This window comes from Telmatherina bonti (assembly GCF_933228915.1).
Source record: "Telmatherina bonti genome assembly, chromosome: 12".
Lineage (NCBI taxonomy): Eukaryota > Metazoa > Chordata > Actinopteri > Atheriniformes > Telmatherinidae > Telmatherina > Telmatherina bonti.
Genome location: NC_136610.1, coordinates 26,120,821 through 26,143,320, shown reverse-complemented (window position 1 = coordinate 26,143,320; position 22,500 = coordinate 26,120,821). Strand labels below are relative to the sequence as shown.

At 38.4% G+C, this 22,500-nt stretch overlaps 2 protein-coding genes across 2 annotated transcripts; both read left to right on the top strand.

Moving 5' to 3' along the window:
- Positions 1 to 656: 656 nt before the first annotated feature.
- LOC306763354 (protocadherin beta-16-like) lies at positions 657 to 3,158 on the top strand (the record flags this gene model as incomplete). The annotated part of the gene is made up of 1 exon (XM_079250140.1): positions 657 to 3,158. The coding sequence occupies one exon, from the start codon at positions 657 to 659 to the stop codon at positions 3,156 to 3,158; it is 2,502 nt and encodes an 833-aa protein (XP_079106266.1).
- A 1,072-nt stretch (positions 3,159 to 4,230) lies between these two features.
- LOC306763353 (uncharacterized protein) lies at positions 4,231 to 22,499 on the top strand (the record flags this gene model as incomplete). The annotated part of the gene is made up of 10 exons (XM_079250139.1): positions 4,231 to 6,621; positions 8,786 to 8,999; positions 9,489 to 9,584; positions 9,921 to 11,101; positions 13,048 to 13,137; positions 13,348 to 13,420; positions 13,616 to 13,798; positions 14,033 to 15,382; positions 16,220 to 18,639; positions 22,467 to 22,499. The coding sequence occupies 10 exons, from the start codon at positions 4,231 to 4,233 to the stop codon at positions 22,497 to 22,499; spliced, it is 8,031 nt and encodes a 2,676-aa protein (XP_079106265.1).
- Position 22,500: the final 1 nt, after the last annotated feature.

The following is a 22,500-nucleotide window of genomic DNA, read 5'->3' as shown; positions in this document are numbered from 1 at the left end:
TAACCTGGGCTTCCATCACATCTGAGCAGTGCCACACGCTGATCACTTCCATTGCCATGCCACATTGATGCAGTAATTCATGCAAAAGGAGGCCCAAAAAAGTACTAATGCATGGAAATGAACATGCTTTTCAGAAGCCTGACTGTTCTGTTTGAAATATATATATTTTTTTCATTGATCTTATGTAATGTTCTCATTTTCTAAGACACTGAATTTTAGGTTTTCATTATCTATAAGCCACAATTATCAATATTCCAAGAAAAAAATGTTTGAAATGTTTCACTCTATGTGTAATGAATCTATATAATATATGGGTTTCACATTTTGAAATGAACGAAGGAAAATTTTGAACTTTTTCATGATATTCTAATTTTCTGAGATGTACCTGTATAATTTAAGTCAGAGAAATCACGGTGACTGTAGGTGTCGCTGGTGACTAGCAGAACAAAAACAATTGCCTGACGAACCACTGCTGCATTGTCAGCAACTGTAGCTTGGTCAGAAGTCCGATAAAATGTCCAGACACTCAAGACTACCCATTTCAAGTGTTTGACTTTTGTTAACGCTTATCGACATATTTATTTTTTTATTTTTTATTTTTTATTTTTTTTGCACTGGAAATCAATGTTTTAATCTAAGAAGCTAAATCGGTCGACATGGCAGACAAAGGATTTTCAAGATTTCGCACGGTCATCTGCTTTGCCTTCTTCACTGCTGCACAGCACGTCGTCCATGGAGATCTGAGTTATTCTTTTCCAGAGGAAACGAAACAACAGTCGGTTATTGGAAATATAGCTAAAGATCTTGGGCTTGATCTGAAGACACTATCTTCCCGAAAAGCCCGCCTTGATGTTGAGGGGACTCGGAAACGCTACTGTGACATTGATATGAGTACCGGGGATTTAATTACGTCAGAGAGAATCGACAGAGAAATCCTTTGTGGCAAGAAACCGTCATGTGTTGTGAAATTAGATCTGGTGCTAGAAAATCCTTTAGAGCTCCACCGTGTTAGTCTTCATATACAAGATGTAAACGACAACCCGCCTAAATTCAGAGAGAATTTGACTGAGATGGAAATTAGGGAATCAGCTGAAAAGGGAAGCCGCTTTCCTATCGAGGAGGCCCATGACGCAGATATAGGTCAAAATGCTGTTCAGCGGTACAGTCTTCAAAAGAACGACAACTTTATTCTCGCTGTTGACAGCAACAAGGTTGAACTTGTTCTGGAGAATAAGCTTGATAGAGAAAAGCAAAAAGAAATTAATTTAATTCTCACAGCTTTAGATGGAGGATCCCCTCAGAGATCATGTACAGTCATTATTCACGTAACTGTCCTGGATGCGAATGATAACGCCCCAGTGTTTACTAAGAATGCTTATAAAGCAACTGTGCCTGAAAACTCTCCTTTGGGTTCAGTGGTGATTAATGTAACAGCTACTGATGCAGACGAAGGAGTACATGGAGATGTTACATATCAGTTTGGTCATGTTTCAGATGACAACGTGAATGCATTTTCGATCGATCCAAAATCGGGAGAAATACGAGTAAATGGTGCGATTGATTTTGAAGAAATCAGTTCATTTGAAATGAGAGTACAAGCTAAGGATGGGTTAGGACTAACTTCTTATGCCAAAGTTTTGATTGATATTACTGATGTTAATGACAACGCTCCACTGATATATTTAAAATCACTATCCAATCCCATACCTGAGCATGTCTCACCTGGTACAGAAGTGGGCATCATTAACGTGCAGGACAGAGACTCTGAAAATAATGGACATGTTCGATGTACCATCTACCAGGGTATTCCTTTTAAGCTGGTTCCTTCCATTAAAAACTACTATTCTCTGGTGACCACAGGACACCTGGACCGTGAACTCGTGTCAGATTACAACATTACAATCACTGCTACTGATGAGGGCTCTCCACCTCTGTCCTCCTCTAAAACTGTTCATTTATCCGTAGCTGATATCAACGACAACCCACCTGTGTTTGAGGAACAGTCCTACAGCACATATGTGACGGAAAATAACAAACCTGGCTCCACTTTGTGTTCAGTTACTGCTCGAGACCTCGACTGGAGACAAAACGGTTCAGTGATCTATTCTCTACTGCCTGGTGAGGTGAATGGTTCTCCAGTGTCCTCCTATCTGTCAGTTAATGGAGACACTGGTGTGATCCACGCTGTGAGATCATTCGACTATGAACAATTCAGGAGCTTTAAAGTCCAGGTGATGGCCAGAGACAATGGTTCTCCTCCACTCAGCAGCAACGTGACCGTCAGTGTTTTTATAGCTGATGTGAATGACAACTCTCCTCAGATATTGTATCCCACCTCAGAGGGCAGCTCATTCATGACCGAGTTGGTCCCCAAAGCTGCACAAAGAGGCTCTTTAGTGTCCAAAGTGATAGCAGTGGATGCAGACTCAGGACAGAACGCCTGGCTGTCTTATCATATAATAAAATCCACTGATCCTGAACTTTTCAGTATTGGTCTCCACAGCGGAGAGATCAGGACACAGCGGGACATTTCAGAATCTGACAGCATGAAACAGAACCTTATTGTGGCAGTGAAAGACAACGGACAGCCCTCTCTGTCTGCCACCTGTTCCATGTATTTACTTATTTCTGACAACTTGGCTGAGGTGCCAGAACTGAAGGATATTTCTTATGATGAGAAGAATTCCAAACTGACATCATACCTGATCATCGCGCTGGTGTCTGTGTCCACTTTTTTTCTGACCTTCATCATCATCATCCTGGGTGTGAGGTTTTGTCGCAGGAGAAAGCCCAGACTGTTGTTTGATGGAGCAGTTGCCATCCCCAGTGCTTATCTCCCTCCTAATTATGCAGATGTTGATGGCACAGGAACTTTACGCAGCACTTACAATTATGAAGGATACATGACAACAGGATCCAGAACCAGCGACTTTAAGTTTGTGTCATCTTACAATGACAACACGCTGCCTGCTGACCAGACTCTGAGGAAAAGCCCCTCTGACTTTACTGAAGTCTTTTGTCAGTTGGACGAAACTTCCCCTGAGGTAGGAACAACAGACAGTTTATCTTTTTATCCATTAAATAATTTTCTTGTGTTTTCTTTGTGTTCATCAAACCATTTTGACAAAAAGAGGCTAAGTGACCAAAACCACAACTAAGTTTTTAAATATATAAGTCACTTTAGTTGCACACTAGACTCTCAAAGTGAGATCAATGATTTAACTTTTTAGAGAAGTATTTAAAAGGGAGACATTATAAAGTTATGTGGTTTAAAATTCCACGCGCAACACTTTTATTCCTGTGAAGTTGTGTGGCTCAGGGCGCTCTCTCATGGCTGTAAACAAATGGTCATTTTTTTCATAAAATGTGCCAGATGCACAAGAATCGTCATCAATAGCAGTAACTTACAATTATTTTCTATTAATAAATCTGGATTTCCTAGACACACAAACCTAAATTTGGACTCAACACTTTGTTACAGCGTCTCAAAAGTTAAGAACTTTCACTGACAGGAAAAAAAAAAAGCTATCAGTGATTAAAAATTGAGGAATAACTGCTTATAAATGGCAAAGATTAATCAGACTTCAGTCTTAACCTTTCATTTTAACCTTCAAACACAACGTAAATAAGATATTCATTTTTTTCCCTCTGTGAAGGAATTCTTTAAGTTAATTTCAATTGAATTTGACAGCTGTTGTTTGAAAAGTAAACGCTTATCCTTGTTCGCAAAAATAAAGAAATAAATGAAGAACAGATACTGACATATATCTATAAAAAAGACAGAGAAAGTGCAGCAAATAATTGTTTGAATGTGTTGATTAATTGATATTAAGTCTTTTAATGAAGTTTAAAGAGGAGAATGTGTTTTGTCTGTCAAAACGCTGTCCATGGTGCTGAACGCTCATTTTCATCTGTTAGTTAAAGAAAACTTATATACACGTCCATAAAAATGTTGAGTTTATTTACTGAAATAAAACGGTCTGCGATGTTGTTTGCGACAACTGGTATATATTTCTTTCTTATTTTGTAATTTTTCTAATAAACTCAGGGCGTCGCTGCTCACTTGCGGATATGAAGAGATTACTTCTCCTCCCACTACAAAACAACAAGAGCTAAAACCAGATCTTTCATTTTTGAATGGACGACGTTTTTCTTCCAGCATTATATCTCCAACTCTGTTTTCTTCAGCGGAAAGACATTTTTGGCATCTCTACAGTTTCGCTATAGACAATGGAATTCAGAGGACATTTTTTGCTGTGTTTCTCCTACGCAGTTGCTGCTTTTATCCACATTACTACCGCAGACCTCACATATTCTATTCCAGAGGAGATGAGGCCCGGATCTATTGTTGGAAATATTGCCAAGGATCTTCAACTGGATGTAGGGAAATTTTTCACCCGCAAAGCTCGAATCGACACTGAAGAGAACTATCAGCATTTTTGTGATATCGATCTAAAAACAGGAAATTTGATAATCAAACAGAGGATTGACAGAGAGGAGCTGTGCGGAGAGAAGGTTTCGTGCTTTCTGAAATTTGAATTGGTTCTAGAGAGCCCCCTGGAGCTGCATCGCATTTCTCTTCTTGTCCAGGATATAAACGATAATTCACCGGTTTTTCCTAAAAATGCAGTAAAGTTAGAAATAAGTGAATCAGCTGTCAAGGGTGCACGGTATCGTCTTAACGAAGCGCATGATGCAGATATTGGACTAAATGCAGTCAAACAATATACTTTGCAGAATAATGGTCATTTTGTTTTGTCTATTCAAGATGGCACAGATGCATCCAAAATAATTGAGCTGGTGTTGGACAAAGAGCTTGATCGTGAAAAGGAAAGTGATTTGAATTTTGCAATCGTTGCAGTGGATGGAGGAAGTCCACATAGATCAGGAAGCGCAGTTATACACGTAACTGTCTTGGATGCTAATGATAACGCACCTGTTTTTAACCAGACAATTTATGAAGCCAGACTACCTGAAAATTCCCCTCCTGGTTTTGTAGTGTTGATGGTAAATGCTACGGATGCAGATGAAGGAGTAAATGGAGAAGTAACATATGAATTTAGTCGCATCTCTGAGAGAGCAAAAAAGATTTTTTCGCTAAACAGTAATACTGGAGAAATTAAAGTTACAGGAACTCTGGATTATGAGAGTAATGCAAAATATGACATGCGTATCAATGCTAAAGATGGTTATGGACTTTCTTCTGATTCGAAAGTAATTATTGGTATTATCGATGTAAATGATAACGTTCCAGTGATTTATATAAAATCACTCTCTTCTCCAGTGCCTGAAAACGTGTCACCTGGTACGGAGGTTGGCATCATCAATGTACAAGACAGAGACTCTGAAAATAATGGACAGGTTCGATGCTCTACTCAACAGGGGGTGCCTTTTAAGCTGGTTCCTTCTGTTAAAAACTATTATACTTTAGTGACCACAGGACGCCTGGACCGTGAACTAGTGTCTGATTACAACATTACAATCACTGCCACTGATGAGGGTTCTCCACCTCTGTCCTCCTCTAAAACTGTTCATTTATCCGTAGCTGATATCAACGACAACCCACCTGTGTTTGAGGAACAGTCCTACAGCGCATATGTGACGGAAAATAACAAACCTGGCTCCACTTTGTGTTCAGTTACTGCTCGAGACCTCGACTGGAGACAAAACGGTACAGTGATTTATTCTCTGTTACCTGATGAGGTGAACGGTATTCCAGTTTCCTCCTATCTGTCTGTTAATGGAGATACTGGTGTGATCCACGCTGTGAGGTCATTTGACTATGAACAGTTCAGGAGCTTCAAAGTCCAGGTGATGGCCAGAGACAACGGTTCTCCTCCACTCAGCGCCAACGTCACGGTTAATGTGTACGTATCTGATATTAATGACAACTCTCCACAGATTCTGTATCCCACCCTGGATGGTAGCTCCTTTATGACTGAGCTGGTGCCAAAAGCTGCACATGGAGGTTCTCTGGTGTCCAAAGTGATAGCAGTGGATGCAGATTCTGGACAGAACGCCTGGCTGTCTTATCACATAGTGAAATCCACCGATCCTGGACTTTTCAGTATTGGTCTCCACAGTGGAGAGATCAGGACACAGCGGGACATTTCAGAATCTGACAGCATGAAACAGAACCTTATTGTGGCAGTGAAAGACAACGGACAGCCCTCTCTGTCTGCCACCTGTTCCATGTATTTACTTATTTCTGATAACTTGGCTGAGGTGCCAGAACTGAAGGATATTTCTTATGATGAGAAGAATTCCAAACTAACTTCTTACTTGATCATCGCGCTGGTTTCTGTGTCCACTTTTTTTCTGACTTTCATCATCATCGTCCTGGGTGTGAGGTTTTGTCGCAGGAGAAAGCCCAGACTGTTGTTTGATGGAGCAGTTGCCATCCCCAGCGCTTATCTCCCTCCTAATTACGCAGATGTTGACGGCACAGGAACATTACGCAGCACTTACAACTATGAAGGATACATGACAACAGGATCCAGAACCAGTGACTTTAAGTTTGTATCATCTTACGATGATAACACGCTGCCTGCTGACCAGACTCTGAGGAAAAGCCCATCAAACTTTCTTGAGGCGTTTATCGATTCAGATGATTCTCCCCAGGTAAGAGCGGGGCAAAAAGCCGGAATGACAGACTGTCTTTCTTTAACCGTATCGACGACTAAAATTCTTGTTACAAGGAATCCTTTCTGATTTTTAAAATTAACATAGTGTATGTGTTCCCCATCGCTCTCGTTTGGTGTCTTAGGTTTGTTGTCTTGCCACATGACTTTAAAATTCCTTCATCTTAATGAGCTATTTCATTAAAATTAAGCCAGTCTTCATTTAGTTAACTGCGTTCCTTATAAGTTTAGACCTAGTTTTGGCCTAAGCCTACCTGACATGTTTTGTATATTTCTGACTTCGTCGGACGTGTCACTGGATGTATGGCGTGTGTAAATTCGCCAATTTTTCGTTGATGCGAAATCGGCATGTAGCACTCAGGGCGACACGCTGACTCTGTCCAAGCTGACGTCCGCATCAGTTGATATTCATTAAGCTGGATAGTTATTTCAGTTTGGCATATCCATTAGAAAAACGTATCTTTGCTCAATGAATAAGGTACCACCGAACGTGGCAAATATAGGCGCATGAAACGTATGTTAGTATTCCAACTCTGCAGTTTTCTGTAATGTTTTTGGGGGGCTAAGGGTGATGGATAGAGCTTTGGTTAGCCTTAATTTGTGTGCATTTCAACCACATAAAATGCCCATCGTAACTATTATTTTTCTTTTGGGTCTTTTATGAAGAGATTATCTGCACAACATATTCAAATATATAGTAGTGCTACTAAACCCTTTATCTTTACCACTAAGCAGAAAACACATTCTAAAATGCGAAACAGAGTTTACTGCCACCAAGGTTTTGATTTGACTCTGCTATCAATTTACATTTACATCTTTTTGTTGCATTTCTCAAAATACTTGAATTGCTTTTTTAATATGTTCCTGCCTGGTTTCCCTTCTTAGCACATATTCTCTCTCAATATCCCAATTTTGTAGTTGTTGTAGCTGTTACACTGGTTGATGACTGCCTGTGCAGAGCTCGATATTGTTAGCATGTGGTACAATTCTGACACAACTTGGTTATATTGTGGACGGAATCATTGTCATGAAAGCCATATATAAAGCTATATAGCTATATATAAAAGCTATAGCTTTTATTTGAGAATTACTCAAACAAAAAAAAAAAAAAATCTGCTAAATTGGTACTGGTCACTAGAATAGTGGACTATTTGTCTGTCAACATTTTATCATGTTAATTATATTTATTTGTTCTAAAAATGCAGTTAGTTGCAAGCTGAAATAATGCTGATACAATTCCAAAAAAAAAAAAAAAGTTTTGTCTTTTACACATTATTTTCTTACTGAAAGTCAAAACTAATGTTTTTCTACATGGTTAAAATTAACCTTTTGAGGATTCACTGACTCTTAAAGAAAATACTCTGTCTGTGGTACTGAACAACATTAAGGATAACAGTTTACAGCCGTTAGTTGAAATGTTGCCACTGATGAGTTTTTCTTAAAGACATTACTTTTAAACGCAAGAGAAACATAACAACAACAATTATTAAAAATAATAATAATAATGATAACTTAAAATGGATTTTAAAAAGTTGACGTTTTCGGTTTTTTTGAGATTGATATTTAAGCTGCACTAATTATTTTTAAATCCATTGCTTGCATGGTGTCAATCCAACATGGTTAGAAATGCTGACATAAATGTAGATTGCAGCCTGTCCTGGACACAGTTTTTACAGCTTTTTTTTAAGTCATTTGAGGGTAATTCATGTAAACATTTAATCTTGTAAGGTCTGTCATTGTGTTCTTCTAATTTAAGAGATGTCTGTTTCACAGTGTTCAACCACCACCTATGATGTATTCCCCTCTGTGTTTTTTTTAATCGCATGTTGTATTTATAATATACACAATGTGTCGCTGTCTACCATTTTATTTAAAACAGCGGGATCCTTGCTGTGCTATATAATGCTTCTACCAGTAATTCATTGGCTTTGTGCTGGATGCAGCCTTTGAGTGGCATTGATATTTTTTTTTTCAATTTGGATTTGTCTTATAGAATATTACCCACCTCAGCGGCGTTTGTGGGCTCGGAAGTGCACATTCTGAATCGTCTTTTGAGAAGACTTTAATATTTTTGGACAATGGGACACGACGGATTGTTAGTGCTCGGCCTTGTTATTCTCTTGACCGCCTTTCTTGCAATGCAGTCCGTTTGTGCCGAGTTGAGCTACTCTATCAAAGAGGAGATGAAACCAGGATCAGTCATTGGGAATGTAGCCAACGATCTCGGTGTGGATATAACTGCTCTGTCATCTCGAAAAGCTCGCATTGATTTCGAGGGGAATAATGAGCGAGTTTCTGTTGTTAATTTGAAGACAGGGGATCTGAGTGTTGTTGAGCGGCTTGACAGAGAGGGTCTCTGTGACACTAAACCATCGTGCGTTTTAATCCAGGAACTTGTCATGGAGAACCCATTAGAATTGCATCGTATACATCTGCATGTTGAAGACATAAATGATAATTCCCCCGAATTTACAAGAGATTTAATTAGAATGGAAATAAGCGAGTCCGCAGAGAAGGGCACTCGTTTCTTAATCGAAGAAGCACACGATGCGGATATAGGCAAAAATTCTGTTCAAGCATATAGCTTACAAAAGAATGAAAATTTCATTCTTATGGCTGATGGGAGCAAAGTGGAACTTGTTCTTGAGAATAAACTTGATCGAGAGACACAAGGACAGATTAGTTTATGCCTTACAGCTGTTGACGGTGGCTCACCTCAAAGATCAGGTACTGTATTGATACATGTTAAAGTACTAGACGCAAATGATAACGCCCCAGTATTTAGCCAAGGAGTCTATAAAGCCAGTCTGTCTGAAAACTCTCCTCTTAATACTGTTGTGCTTGCAGTAAGTGCCTTGGATGCAGATGAAGGAGTGAATGGGGAAGTGACATATGGCTTTGGTCACGTTTCAGAAACGGATGATAAGGTGTTCTTCATTGACGGTAAAACTGGAGAAATAAGGGTGATAGGAGCAACAGACTTTGAGAAGAAAAAAACATTTGAATTACGGGTGATGGCAAAAGACGGACTTGGATTAAGTTCTTACGCTAAAGTTTATGTAGATTTAACTGATGAAAATGATAACGCCCCCGTTGTATATTTAAAGTCTATATCGAATCCGATACCTGAAAACGTGTCACCTGGTACAGAGGTGGGCATAGTTAATGTGCAGGACAGAGACTCTGAAAATAGTGGACGAGTTCGCTGCTCTATTCAGCAGAGTGTCCCTTTTAAGCTGGTTCCTTCTATTAAAAACTATTATTCTCTTGTGACCACAGGACAACTTGATCGTGAGCTTGTGTCTGATTACAACATAACAATCACTGCCACTGATGAGGGCTTGCCACCTCTCTCTTCCTCTAAAACTGTTCATTTATCCGTAGCTGATATCAATGACAACCCACCTTTGTTTGAGGAACAGTCCTACAGCGCATATGTGACTGAAAATAACAAACCTGGCTCCACTTTGTGTTCAGTAACTGCTCGAGACCCGGACTGGAGACAAAACGGCACAGTGATTTATTCTCTTTTACCTGGTGAGGTGAATGGTGCACCGGTGTCCTCTTATGTGTCTGTTAATGGAGATACAGGCGTGATCCACGCTGTGAGGTCATTTGACTATGAACAGTTCAGGAGTTTCAAAGTCCAGGTGATGGCCAGAGACAACGGTTCTCCTCCACTCAGCGCCAACGTGACAGTGAGTGTGTTCATATCTGATATTAATGACAACTCTCCTCAAATACTGTACCCCACCTCAGAGGGCAGCTCGTTCATGACCGAGTTGGTCCCGAAAGCTGCACATGGAGGTTCTCTGGTGTCCAAAGTGATAGCAGTGGATGCAGATTCTGGACAGAACGCCTGGCTGTCTTATCACATAGTGAAATCCACTGATCCTGGACTTTTCAGTATTGGTCTCCACAGCGGAGAGATCAGGACACAGCGGGACATTTCAGAATCTGACAGCATGAAACAGAACCTTATTGTGGCAGTGAAAGACAACGGACAGCCCTCTCTGTCTGCCACCTGCTCCATGTATTTACTCATTTCTGATAATTTGGCTGAGGTGCCAGAACTGAAGGATATTTCTTATGATGAGAAGAATTCCAAATTGACCTCCTACCTGATTATTGCACTGGTGTCAGTATCCACCTTTTTTCTGACCTTCATCATCATCATCCTGGGTGTGAGGTTTTGTCGCAGGAGAAAGCCCAGACTGTTGTTTGATGGAGCAGTTGCCATCCCAAGTGCTTATCTTCCGCCAAATTACGCAGATGTTGACGGCACAGGAACTTTACGCAGCACTTACAATTATGAAGGATACATGACAACAGGATCCAGAACCAGTGACTTTAAGTTTGTGTCATCTTACAATGACAACACGCTGCCTGCTGACCAGACTCTGAAGAAAAGCCCTTCAGATTTTGCAGATATATTTGGAGATAGTGACAATTCTCCCGAGGTAGGCAAAAGTCTTATTGTCTTTCCATCCCACTAAAGTATTGTTTAAAGGTACTGCAAAGTTTGGCTTCTCACTGATTTAACCATACTCTGATATAATCTTTCAATGGAAATGTCCTTTGCCTGTGATGTTTAACTATATAACTTTGATCATTTTGATGTTATTTTCTCTGACATCACGTTGGTTGTTTAAATTGAGGATAACAAGAAAGTGTAGCTTTTATTTTTATTTTTAGATCTTTTTTGCATGTTTTGTTTTGAGACGTCATCAAAGTTCTTAGTGATCTTTTTTCTTCTTATGTTATTGCCACTTGTTAAAAGTAGCAAAATGGTAAGCATAAACTGCAATGACTGTTTTTTTTTTTTGTTTTTTTTTTGTTTTTATTTTTTTTTTTTTTAAATTTTATTTGTGTATGTGTTTGTTTGTCAGACTTCCCATAGCCACTTTCCGTTGGTCAAAAGTCCTTTGAATTATTTTCTCTGTCCATGGTGCTGACCATGTGCTCTTTTGAGGTGCGTTTTAAAGTAAACTATTATAATAATTTTTCTTCCTCGGTTTTGCAATGGCATATTATGATTTACGAGACATATTAGTGTGTTCTTCTATCATATAAATTCTTGCTTTGTTTTTGTTACATAAATATTGTGTTATCATTTTAAGAGAAGTATTATTACTGAGTAACTCAAACCTCACTTCAGACGTTTGTTTATGTTTTTGGAAAAAAAAATCGTAGCCTAGTTATCTATCTGTCTTTCTATCTATCACTTTGTCCATATATCAATACATCAATATATTAAACTATTGATCTATTCATCTATCAACATATTCAAAAGCCCTGAAGTCTTTAACCTATGCATTTTTTCCCATTATTTTGCTTTCTGACCTGAAAACAGGGAATTTATTCAGACTTTTATAGAAATGTGTAATGACCCTTGCTCAGGGCCCTATCTTGATTGACCCACCAAATGGGAACACAACTGGGCCCCTGAGAAATACCTTTAACTCGCAAGTTGCCATTGTGCACTATAATATGGCAGCACTCTGCTCTTTAGGATAGGTACAAATGCAGAGAAAGAAATCCCAATTGGGATGAATAAACTCAATTACATTATTATTATTATTATTATTACTTTTATTATTATTATTATTATTATTATTATTATTATTATTATTAGTAGTAGTAGTAGTAGTAGTAGTAGTAGTAGTAGTAGTAGTAGTATGTCTTGGTGTGCATGTATTGCAGTTTGCAATGAAAATAAATTACTGTGGGGCAATTAGTGTATATCTTTGCCTTGAACATCGCGGCACACAATGACTGAAACAAAGTCCAATTTAAGTTCCAAGTTCTATCTGTGCTTCTGTAGTTTAAGCATGTTGCAGTGTGGGTGAAGTGTTTATGTTTTGGGCTTCTTTTGACAATCACATGTGGATTTGCCATACTTGATAAAACGGTCCCGTTTAACTTTTGTCCAGCTAAACAAACGTGGTTACATGAACAGTTAGTATCACAAAATCCAATAAATGCCCGTAGCCTCAGAAGAGATATGAACGGTGTAACGGAGTCAATTTCCTGATGAGGTCCCGTTGCAAGTTTTTTCTTTCTGTATTCGTTAACATGTATCCCTTGATATCAAAGTGCTTGTAGTATAGTATCACCTACTAGTTGTCTGAGTCTGTAATCTTTGGTTCATTCTGCAAGTGTCGCTGTCTACTAACCAAAAACTTAAGATGACATCGTTTAGGTCTCCACCTTCAGTTTCCATGCTCATTGTTTGACATTAGACTTTTTTTGGTCGCATTGCCAAACGATACACATAAAGGTGTCAACTTGAGGAAGATAATTCCTTTCCTTATTTTTTATTCTCTTGGACTGCTGAAGGATGGCATATAAAAGGAATCCAGCAAATCTTGCTTGCGGATTGATGTTTTTGCTTTCTGGATTGCAGTTGTCATATGCCGATGTGAGGTATTCTTTTCCAGAGGAAATGAAACCGGGATCAGTTATTGGAAACGTGGCGAAGGATCTTGGACTTCAAGTAAGCAGACTTGCGCCTCGTAGGGCACGACTTTTTTACGAAGGAAATCTAAAGCGTTATTGCGAAATTAAAGCCGACACTGGACAGCTGGTGGTTGCTGATCGGATTGATCGGGAGGAGATTTGTGGAACGAAGATTTCATGTATTTTGAAATCTGAATTAATACTTGAGGATCCACTGGAATCGCACCTCATATCTTTGCAAATTCAGGATGTGAATGACCATTCACCTGATTTTGTCAAAGACACCTTCAAATTAGAAATAAGCGAATCAGCTTCCAAAGGTTCTCGCTATAGAATAAATGCTGCGCGTGACGCAGACATCGGACAAAACGCTGTCCAGAACTATATTTTACAAGAAAACAGCTATTTTACTCTGAACATACTGACAAATTCAGTTGGTACAAAATACAGTGAGTTAGTTTTAAATAAAGAATTAGATCGTGAAGAAAAACAGGAGGTTTCTTTGCTGCTTACAGCTCTCGATGGGGGTAATCCTCAAAGATCAGGCACTGCAGTCATACAAATCGCTGTTGTTGATGCTAATGATAACGCCCCAGTGTTCAGTCAAGCAATCTATGAGGCCTCTTTGCCTGAAAATTCTCCTCTGGATACAGTGGTAGTTACTGTGAGTGCCACCGATGCAGATGAAGGGGAGAATGGTAAAGTAACATATGAATTCAGTGGAATTACTGAGGTTGCAAGAAAGATATTTTCATTAAATGAGTATACTGGAGAAATTATGATAAATAAAAATGTTGACCATGAGGAAAAATCAAAATTTGAAATACTTATTGAGGGAAAGGATGGCTCTGGCCTTTCCACAGAGACTAAGGTCGTTATAGACATAACTGACGTAAATGACAATGCGCCTGTTATACATGTTAATTCGTTAGCTAACCCCATACCTGAGAGTATGTCACCTGGTACAGAAGTGGGCATTATTCATGTGCAAGATGCAGACTCCGGTCTTAACCGCCAAGTTCACTGCTCCATCCACGAAGGTATTCCTTTTAAGTTGGTTCCTTCTATTAAAAATTATTATTCGCTGGTGACCACAGCCAATCTGGACCGTGAACTAGTGTCTGATTACAACATAACAATCACTGCTACTGATGAAGGCTCACCACCTATGTCCTCGTCTAAAACTGTTAATTTATCTGTAGCGGACATAAACGACAACCCACCTGTGTTCGAGGAACAGTCCTACAGCGCTTATGTGACTGAAAATAACAAACCTGGCTCCATTTTATGTTCAGTAACTGCTCGAGATCCTGATTGGAGACAGAATGGTTCAGTGATTTATTCTTTGTTTCCTGGTGAGGTGAATGGTGCTCCAGTTTCTTCCTATCTGTCTATTAACGGAGATACAGGCGTGATCAATGCTGTAAGGTCGTTTGACTATGAACAGTTCAGGAGTTTCAAAGTCCAGGTGATGGCCAGAGACAACGGTTCTCCTCCACTCAGCGCCAACGTGACGGTCAGTGTTTTTATAGCTGACTTAAATGACAACTCTCCTCAGATACTGTATCCCACCCCAGATGGTAGCTCCTTCATGACTGAGCTGGTGCCCAAAGCTGCACACGGAGGTTCTCTGGTGTCCAAAGTGATAGCAGTGGATGCAGATTCTGGACAGAACGCCTGGCTGTCTTATCACATTGTGAAATCCACTGATCCTGGGCTTTTCAGTATTGGTCTCCACAGTGGAGAGATCAGGACACAGCGGGACATTGCAGAATCTGACAGCATGAAACAGAACCTTATTGTGGCAGTGAAAGACAACGGACAGCCCTCTCTGTCTGCCACCTGTTCCATGTATTTACTTATTTCTGATAACTTGGCTGAGGTGCCAGAACTGAAGGACATTTCTTATGATGAGAAGAATTCCAAACTGACATCATACCTGATCATCGCGCTGGTGTCTGTATCTACTTTTTTTCTGACTTTCATCATCATCGTCCTGGGTGTGAGGTTTTATCGCAGGAGAAAGCCCAGACTGTTGTTTGATGGAGCTGTTGCCATCCCCAGCGCTTATCTCCCTCCTAATTACGCAGATGTTGACGGCACAGGAACTTTACGCAGCACTTACAATTATGAAGGATACATGACAACAGGATCCAGAACCAGTGACTTTAAGTTTGTATCATCATACAATGACAACACGCTGCCTGCTGACCAGACTCTGAGGAAAAGCCCATCTGACTTTGTGGAGGTATTCGAAAATTCTATGGAGTCAGTGGAGGTAGGTACACCCAGTACATTCTGATTAATAAGGAGGGGGCATATATATATATATATATATATATATATATATATATATATATATATATATATATATATATATATATATATATATATATATATATGTAATTATGTATGTAACCATATATGGTCTTTCATACTGCGTTTCAGTGTTAATCTGAAGTCTGAAAGGACCCGTTGTTTACAAGATTTTCAAGCATTTTTTTTTTATTTCTAAAGGAAGTGCGTACTACTGTTTAATTCATTTTAAAGTAGAAATTTTCTCTAAAATCTGGAAAATGTGGACCCTGTCTTGTGTCTTGTCTTAAGTAGGCTATTTGTCCACCGCGCTGAAATGAACCTTTACCTCCCAATTCAGGCTCTCATTTAATAACTGTATTTTTTTTATAGCATATCACTGAGATATACTAATCGAGTTTCATGACAAAACGGAAAACTGGAAATTGGGGCATTGAATCATTATAACACGCAGCGATTTACTTTTGCGGCTGAACACTCCTTCTCTGCTGTTCCATTATATTCATATTTGAATCTAGATGCATGTTGTAAAGGATACCTTATTTGTTCTTTCGACAGGTATCCCATTTTTCCAAGTATATTGTAATACCAACATTTTACTCACAGTGTCGCTCAGCACCAGCTTTAATTGATGAAATCGCTTTTGCTTCACATTTACCAAATGACGACAGACCTTTTCATGGTTAGAACAGCACTGTCGCCAGCCAATTGTTCCGCATGCTTCATCCGAAGAGGATTCATATGGCTGGTTATTTTATTTTATAAACCATAGCCACACTGATTCGCAACATAACTTACACAAGGGATGGAATACAAAGCATTTCCAGCGCTCGGTCTCGTTACCTCTTTGGGGATTTTTCTTTTCTTTACGCAAAATGCATTTGGAGATGTCTCTTATTCCTTTCCGGAGGAGATTAAACGGGGATCAGTGATTGGAAATCTAGCGAAAGATGTCGGAATTGAGGTGAACCAGTTGCCAACACGAAAGGCTCGTATTGATGCAGATGGAAACAACAAACGGTACTGTGATATCAAATTAACTACTGGAGAAATCATCGTTATTGATCGGATTGACAGAGAGGGGCTTTGTGGCAAGAAAGCAACTTGCATTTTAAAACAAGAGCTCGTTTTAGAAAACCCCTTAGAGTTGCATCGCTTTAGTATTCACGTTCAAGATATCAACGACAATTCTCCACTTTTCAAAAAGAATGCAATCAAATTTGAAATTCGCGAATCTGCGAGTAGAGGAAGTCGCTTTCGTTTAGACGAGGCCTTTGATGCTGATATTGGTTTAAACGCTATTCAGGGGTATAACATTGAGGTGAACGAGCACTTCAAATTAAATACGATTGTAAAAAGTGGAGGGGGGAAATACAGTGAATTAGTTTTGGAAAAGGAACTCGACAGAGAACAAAAGCAGGAGCTCACGATTGTGCTTGTGGCAACAGACGGGGGCACACCTCAGCGATCAGGTACTGCTGTTATTCATGTCAGTGTTCTGGATGCTAATGATAACAACCCAGTGTTTAGTCAGGCCCTTTATAAAGCCAGCCTTCCGGAAAATTCTCCTTTGAACACATTAGTGATCACAGTAAGCGCAACTGATGCTGACGAAGGAGTTAATGGAGATCTGACTTACGAGTTTGATCATATTTCTGATGAAAATAGTTCTGTATTTTCTATTAACCCAGCCACTGGTGAAGTGAGAGTTAATGGAGCATTAGATTACGAGGACTTGCCTTTCTATGAAATACAAATCACGGCTAAAGACGGTCTAGGATTGGTGTCTTCTTGTACCTTAATAATTGATATTACAGATGTAAATGATAATGCCCCACTGACATCTGTAAAGTCACTGACTAACCCCATACCCGAGAACGTGTCATCTGGTACAGAGGTGGGCATTATTAACGTGCAGGACAGAGATTCTGGAAATAATGGACAAGTCCGCTGCTCTATTAAAGAAAACGTTCCTTTTAAATTAGTTCCTTCTATTAAAAATTATTATTCTCTGGTGACTACAGCCAACCTGGACCGTGAGTTGATGTCTGATTACAACATTACAATCACTGCCACTGATGAGGGCTCTCCACCTCTGTCCTCCTCTAAAACTGTTCATTTATCCGTAGCGGACATAAACGACAACCCACCTGTGTTTGAGGAACAGTCCTACAGCACATATGTGACTGAAAATAACAAACCTGGCTCCACTTTGTGTTCAGTTACTGCTAGAGACCCCGACTGGAGACAGAACGGTACAGTGATTTATTCTCTGTTACCTGGTGAGGTGAATGGTGCACCAGTTTCTTCCTATCTGTCTGTTAACGGAGACACGGGTGTGATCCACACTGTGAGATCGTTTGACTATGAACAATTCAGGAACTTTAAAGTTAATGTGATGGCCAGAGACAACGGTTCCCCTCCACTCAGCAGCAATGTGACAGTCAGTGTTTTTATATCTGATGTGAATGACAACTCTCCTCAGATACTTTATCCTACCCTGGATGGTAGCTCCTTTATGACTGAGCTAATCCCAAAAGCTGCACATGGAGGTTCTCTGGTGTCCAAAGTAATAGCAGTGGATGCAGATTCTGGACAAAACGCCTGGCTTTCATATCACATAGTAAAATCCACTGATCCTGGACTTTTCAGTATTGGTCTCCACAGTGGAGAGATCAGGACACAGAGGGACATTTCAGAATCTGACAGCATGAAACAGAACCTTATTGTGGCAGTGAAAGACAACGGACAGCCCTCTCTGTCTGCCACCTGTTCCATGTATTTACTTATTTCTGATAACTTGGCTGAGGTGCCAGAACTGAAGGATATTTCTTATGATGAGAAGAATTCCAAACTAACTTCTTACTTGATCATCGCGCTGGTTTCTGTGTCCACTTTTTTTCTGACTTTCATCATCATCATCCTGGGTGTGAGGTTTTGTCGCAGGAGAAAGCCCAGACTGTTGTTTGATGGAGCAGTTGCCATCCCCAGCGCTTATCTCCCTCCTAATTACGCAGATGTTGACGGCACAGGAACTTTACGCAGCACTTACAACTATGAAGGATACATGACAACAGGATCCAGAACCAGTGACTTTAAGTTTGTATCATCTTACAATGACAACACGCTGCCTGCTGACCGGACGTTGAAGAAAAGTCCATCCGAATTTGCTCAAGTGTTTGGAGACGTTGACAGTTCTCCTGAGGTAGGAAACAATCTCATTGTCTGTTCATCCCATTCAAGTATTGTTAATGTGCGGTGTCAAGTTTGGATTTTTAAAAAAAAAAATTATTTAGCCATACTCGGACGCGTCCGACTGACTTACAGATGCATTTGGTTATTTGGATGAGTCAACCAAGGGAAATGGTCACATTTGATAATCTGAAAGTAAATGAATGTTGAATAATTTTTAGTGTTTGAAATTAGTTTCACGTCAGAAACAATTAGAGATAGCAGACATATCAGTTTGTTGTTTTTAATACTTTTCATTTTTTTAAGTACTTGCCACAATCAATCTGGAGGCACTCAGCACTAAACTTCAGAGTTTTCTTCATCTTCTATGACATATATGACATGTAATCAAGGAAGGTTGTGATTTCCAATTAAGTTTTCATGTTTCAATTGCTGGCTCTGAGCACAGAAAGGTTTCTTGTTTATGTTCTTCAGCTTTTCATTCTTATGTGTGAAGTGCAGAACTAGATGGTGCTTTTTGTATTTGAACCTTATGCCTGTTTTATTTATTTATTTATTTATTTTAATCTGTCCTTGTGTTCATATCAATTTTCATTGGTTTGCAATTTGAAAGCAGTTGGGCTTTCAAATATTTTCGTAATCATAACCAATAACGCGTCTCTTTATTTATATTTTTAAATAATCTGACAAATATAATGCACTGCTTGATGACCATTTCTGAGGAAAAATGTAAAACTGTTGAAGTTGCATTTGCTCAGTCAGACCACTGATCAGAGTCAGAGCCCTACTTGATGCTTCTCTGATTCCAGTAAAAAAAAAAAAAGAAAAAAAAAAATCCCTGCTCTCAATATGGTTGTTATTGATATCAATTTTATATCAGTAGTGTGGAATGGCATGTGGTATACTGTTTTTGTGTCAATTCATTGTGGGAGGTTTGTATGAAAATATACATTATTATTATAAAGTTATATGGTTATCAGCCTTGTTTTACTGGGTTCAGCTATAAAATTTATGGTTAAATTTGAAATGATGTGCTGTAAATCCTGCTTCTGAATTACAATGTTCAGACAGTTGCATTGCAACAATTCAAATCTATAAATAAGTTTTATATTACTCCACAATTTTATGGACTTTGTTTTGCCAAAAATATAGATACAACAGCAGTAATAACATGCATTACAATTGTGTTATTATACTACAACTCACAGGATTTCATTCACCTTCACTGTGTGTTGAATCTATCAAATAAAAGAGAAATATTTTCAAAGTTTTTTTTTTTTTTTTTATTGTCCTGAAATAGCTTAGTGTCTTAGTGTCTTAATGTTTTAATAGACTCATTCAGAACAAATAAAACTTCTTGATGTTGTTATTACAAGTTTTATTTGCATAAGATCATTCACTTTTCATGCACATTCTCTTAACTTATAGTCTGTGAAGTATTGACCATGATCAATAAAACTGTTCCCATTTGCAACCCTCAAATGTTGCATTTAGAATTCTGTGATTACATTACTCAGTAACTAAATAGCTGCTCTGTCTTTGCAATTAAACATAGTTCCTTACCTGAAAGTGTGTCATTAATAATGTAAAACCTTAAACTTACTCATCTCTTTGACAAATGCAAAATGTCTAGTTCTTGATTTGTCGTCAAATTGTTCGGCTGATAAGAATATCTAAACATTCTCTTTTGCTGCACGTTTTTTTCTTTTTTAAATTAAAAAAAAAACAAATAAAAAAAAACTTTTCTTGATTCACTGAAGAGAAGAATATTTGAACATTAGTATGCATGGGAGGCAGAGCTAAACTATCAACTTATAATGCTTCATTGCACTGGGGTTAGTTTAATTAAATTATAGATGTTCCATGGTAATTTCGATGTTTACATCAGGTTAAGGTTTTTTTTGTTAAACTCAGCATTCTGCTGCAACCATTTTGCTACAATAATTTGTGTTTTTGCCTGATAATTTTTTTCAGCTTTAGGTTGGAAAGTGTTCGTCTCCTGCGATTTCCGTTTCACAAAGTCTCTTAATCATACTTGAAAGAATACCCATTACTATCTTGGTAGTTGTTGGCTGTGGTTATGTAGGTATTCATTAGAAGTTGATTTTCTCCTTTTGGAAGCTCATTGCTTCAAGATGTAGATATTTGCAGCTTGTTTCTTTTATGTTCAAGCTGGGATATATGGAATTATGTCCTCTGAATGAGAAGGAAGATCATTTTTTTTTTTTTTTAAAGCTAGTTGTCATGTAAATAGATTGCATTCTGAGTGTCACTGATGTTTTTTAGACATCTATGTTCAGCTTGTGTTTGGAGGTGTCAGATTGTTTGTATTATGCCCAGTTTGTATTTACACATTTATACACAAAACAAACAAAAACAAAATAGATGTAAAGCTTAAACAATAACAACAAAAACACAATGATCCCCACCTTCCAAAAAAAAAAAAAAAAAAAAAGGAAGAAAAGAAAAAGAATTCTGTAACATTTGGTACTATTAACATGTTTTAGAAAATTACCTTTAGGCATACAACATAAAACAAGCTTTTGTCTTTGTGGCCAATTAGGCAGAGGTTAATTGAATAACTGAATAATACTGGTGTTTAAAACTTTCACTTTTGACAGAACATTCCCAAAGATTTTCATTTGTGTAATATATAAATACAAAATCATTTAGTCAGTTCCATACAGATCGGTACAAGTTATATAAGGCTATCACTCATTTTTCCGCTTTATTTCAAGTTTCCTTTTATTGACATTCCACAACATGCACATAGTGATATTCATGTACACTGCCGGACACGAAGTTATGGATCAACAACAGATTTAACTTATTTCCTACGTTCTTTACTTGTAACTGATTGAATCCTTAAAGCACCATTATGATCATGTTACATAATTTTTCACAGCATGAATCCCTACATATACAATGATTGAATGAGTTAAAGAAGTAATTCTCCAATGCTGTAATGATATTCTTACAATAAGGATTAAATAACTGTTTTGTATTGCACTAGTTCATAATTCAGAATTGTTTTTCTCAATGTTCAATTTCCCCACAGTCCGGTGTGGTAAAGGAAATATGTTGGAGCAGTTAATGCTCAAGGAGGTGACTCAGAGTGATTTTCTGGGAAGATTTTGGTGCTGTTGAGGTGCCATGGATGCCATGGATTCAGAATACTGTCAGCAGCGCTAAGATGGATGGATACCACTATGTATTGTGATAATGTAACTTTTTTGAGAATTCCCTGACATGTGTTGTGCTCTGTAAGGACCTATGGATTGTTTAACAGTTATGTTTACAATATCAAACTGTAATTTCATGTTGGACACTTTCCAAACGTGTGCACAATAATCGGTCTTTAAGACTGCTTGAGACCACCAATATATAACCATACTTTGTTCAGTTTAGGTTCAAAGCACAAACAGAAACACTTTGAATGTGTAGGTTGTGTTACATTTAACATTTCCAAGAAAAATAAAATCCAACCCAAGTTTAAGTTTTTTAGTTGTGAAATTTTATTGCGTGGTATTTACTTTTGTTTTATAAGGTCTGTGCCAATGCAGAAAAAAGTAGTGTTACTGAATAACACTGAAAGTAATCAAAGCTATTCTGGCCGCACGATCAGAATAATTAATTATAGCAACGAATGTGTATCAAACAAATTACAAGAACAGAAAAGCAAATTTACATTTTCAAAGTATTGTGTGAAATTTATTATTATTTTTTTTTTATACTGCAATAAGTCGTTGTCACTCTTGGTGTCAGTGTATACCAAGAAAGACTGAAAGTTCCCATCGCTTCATCCATTTTTCCACGACTGCAGGACATTGTTGTGTTGCAGTGTCTCTTTCGGTTCAGGACGGCACAAAAGGCCCAAAGTGCTATTCTTAAG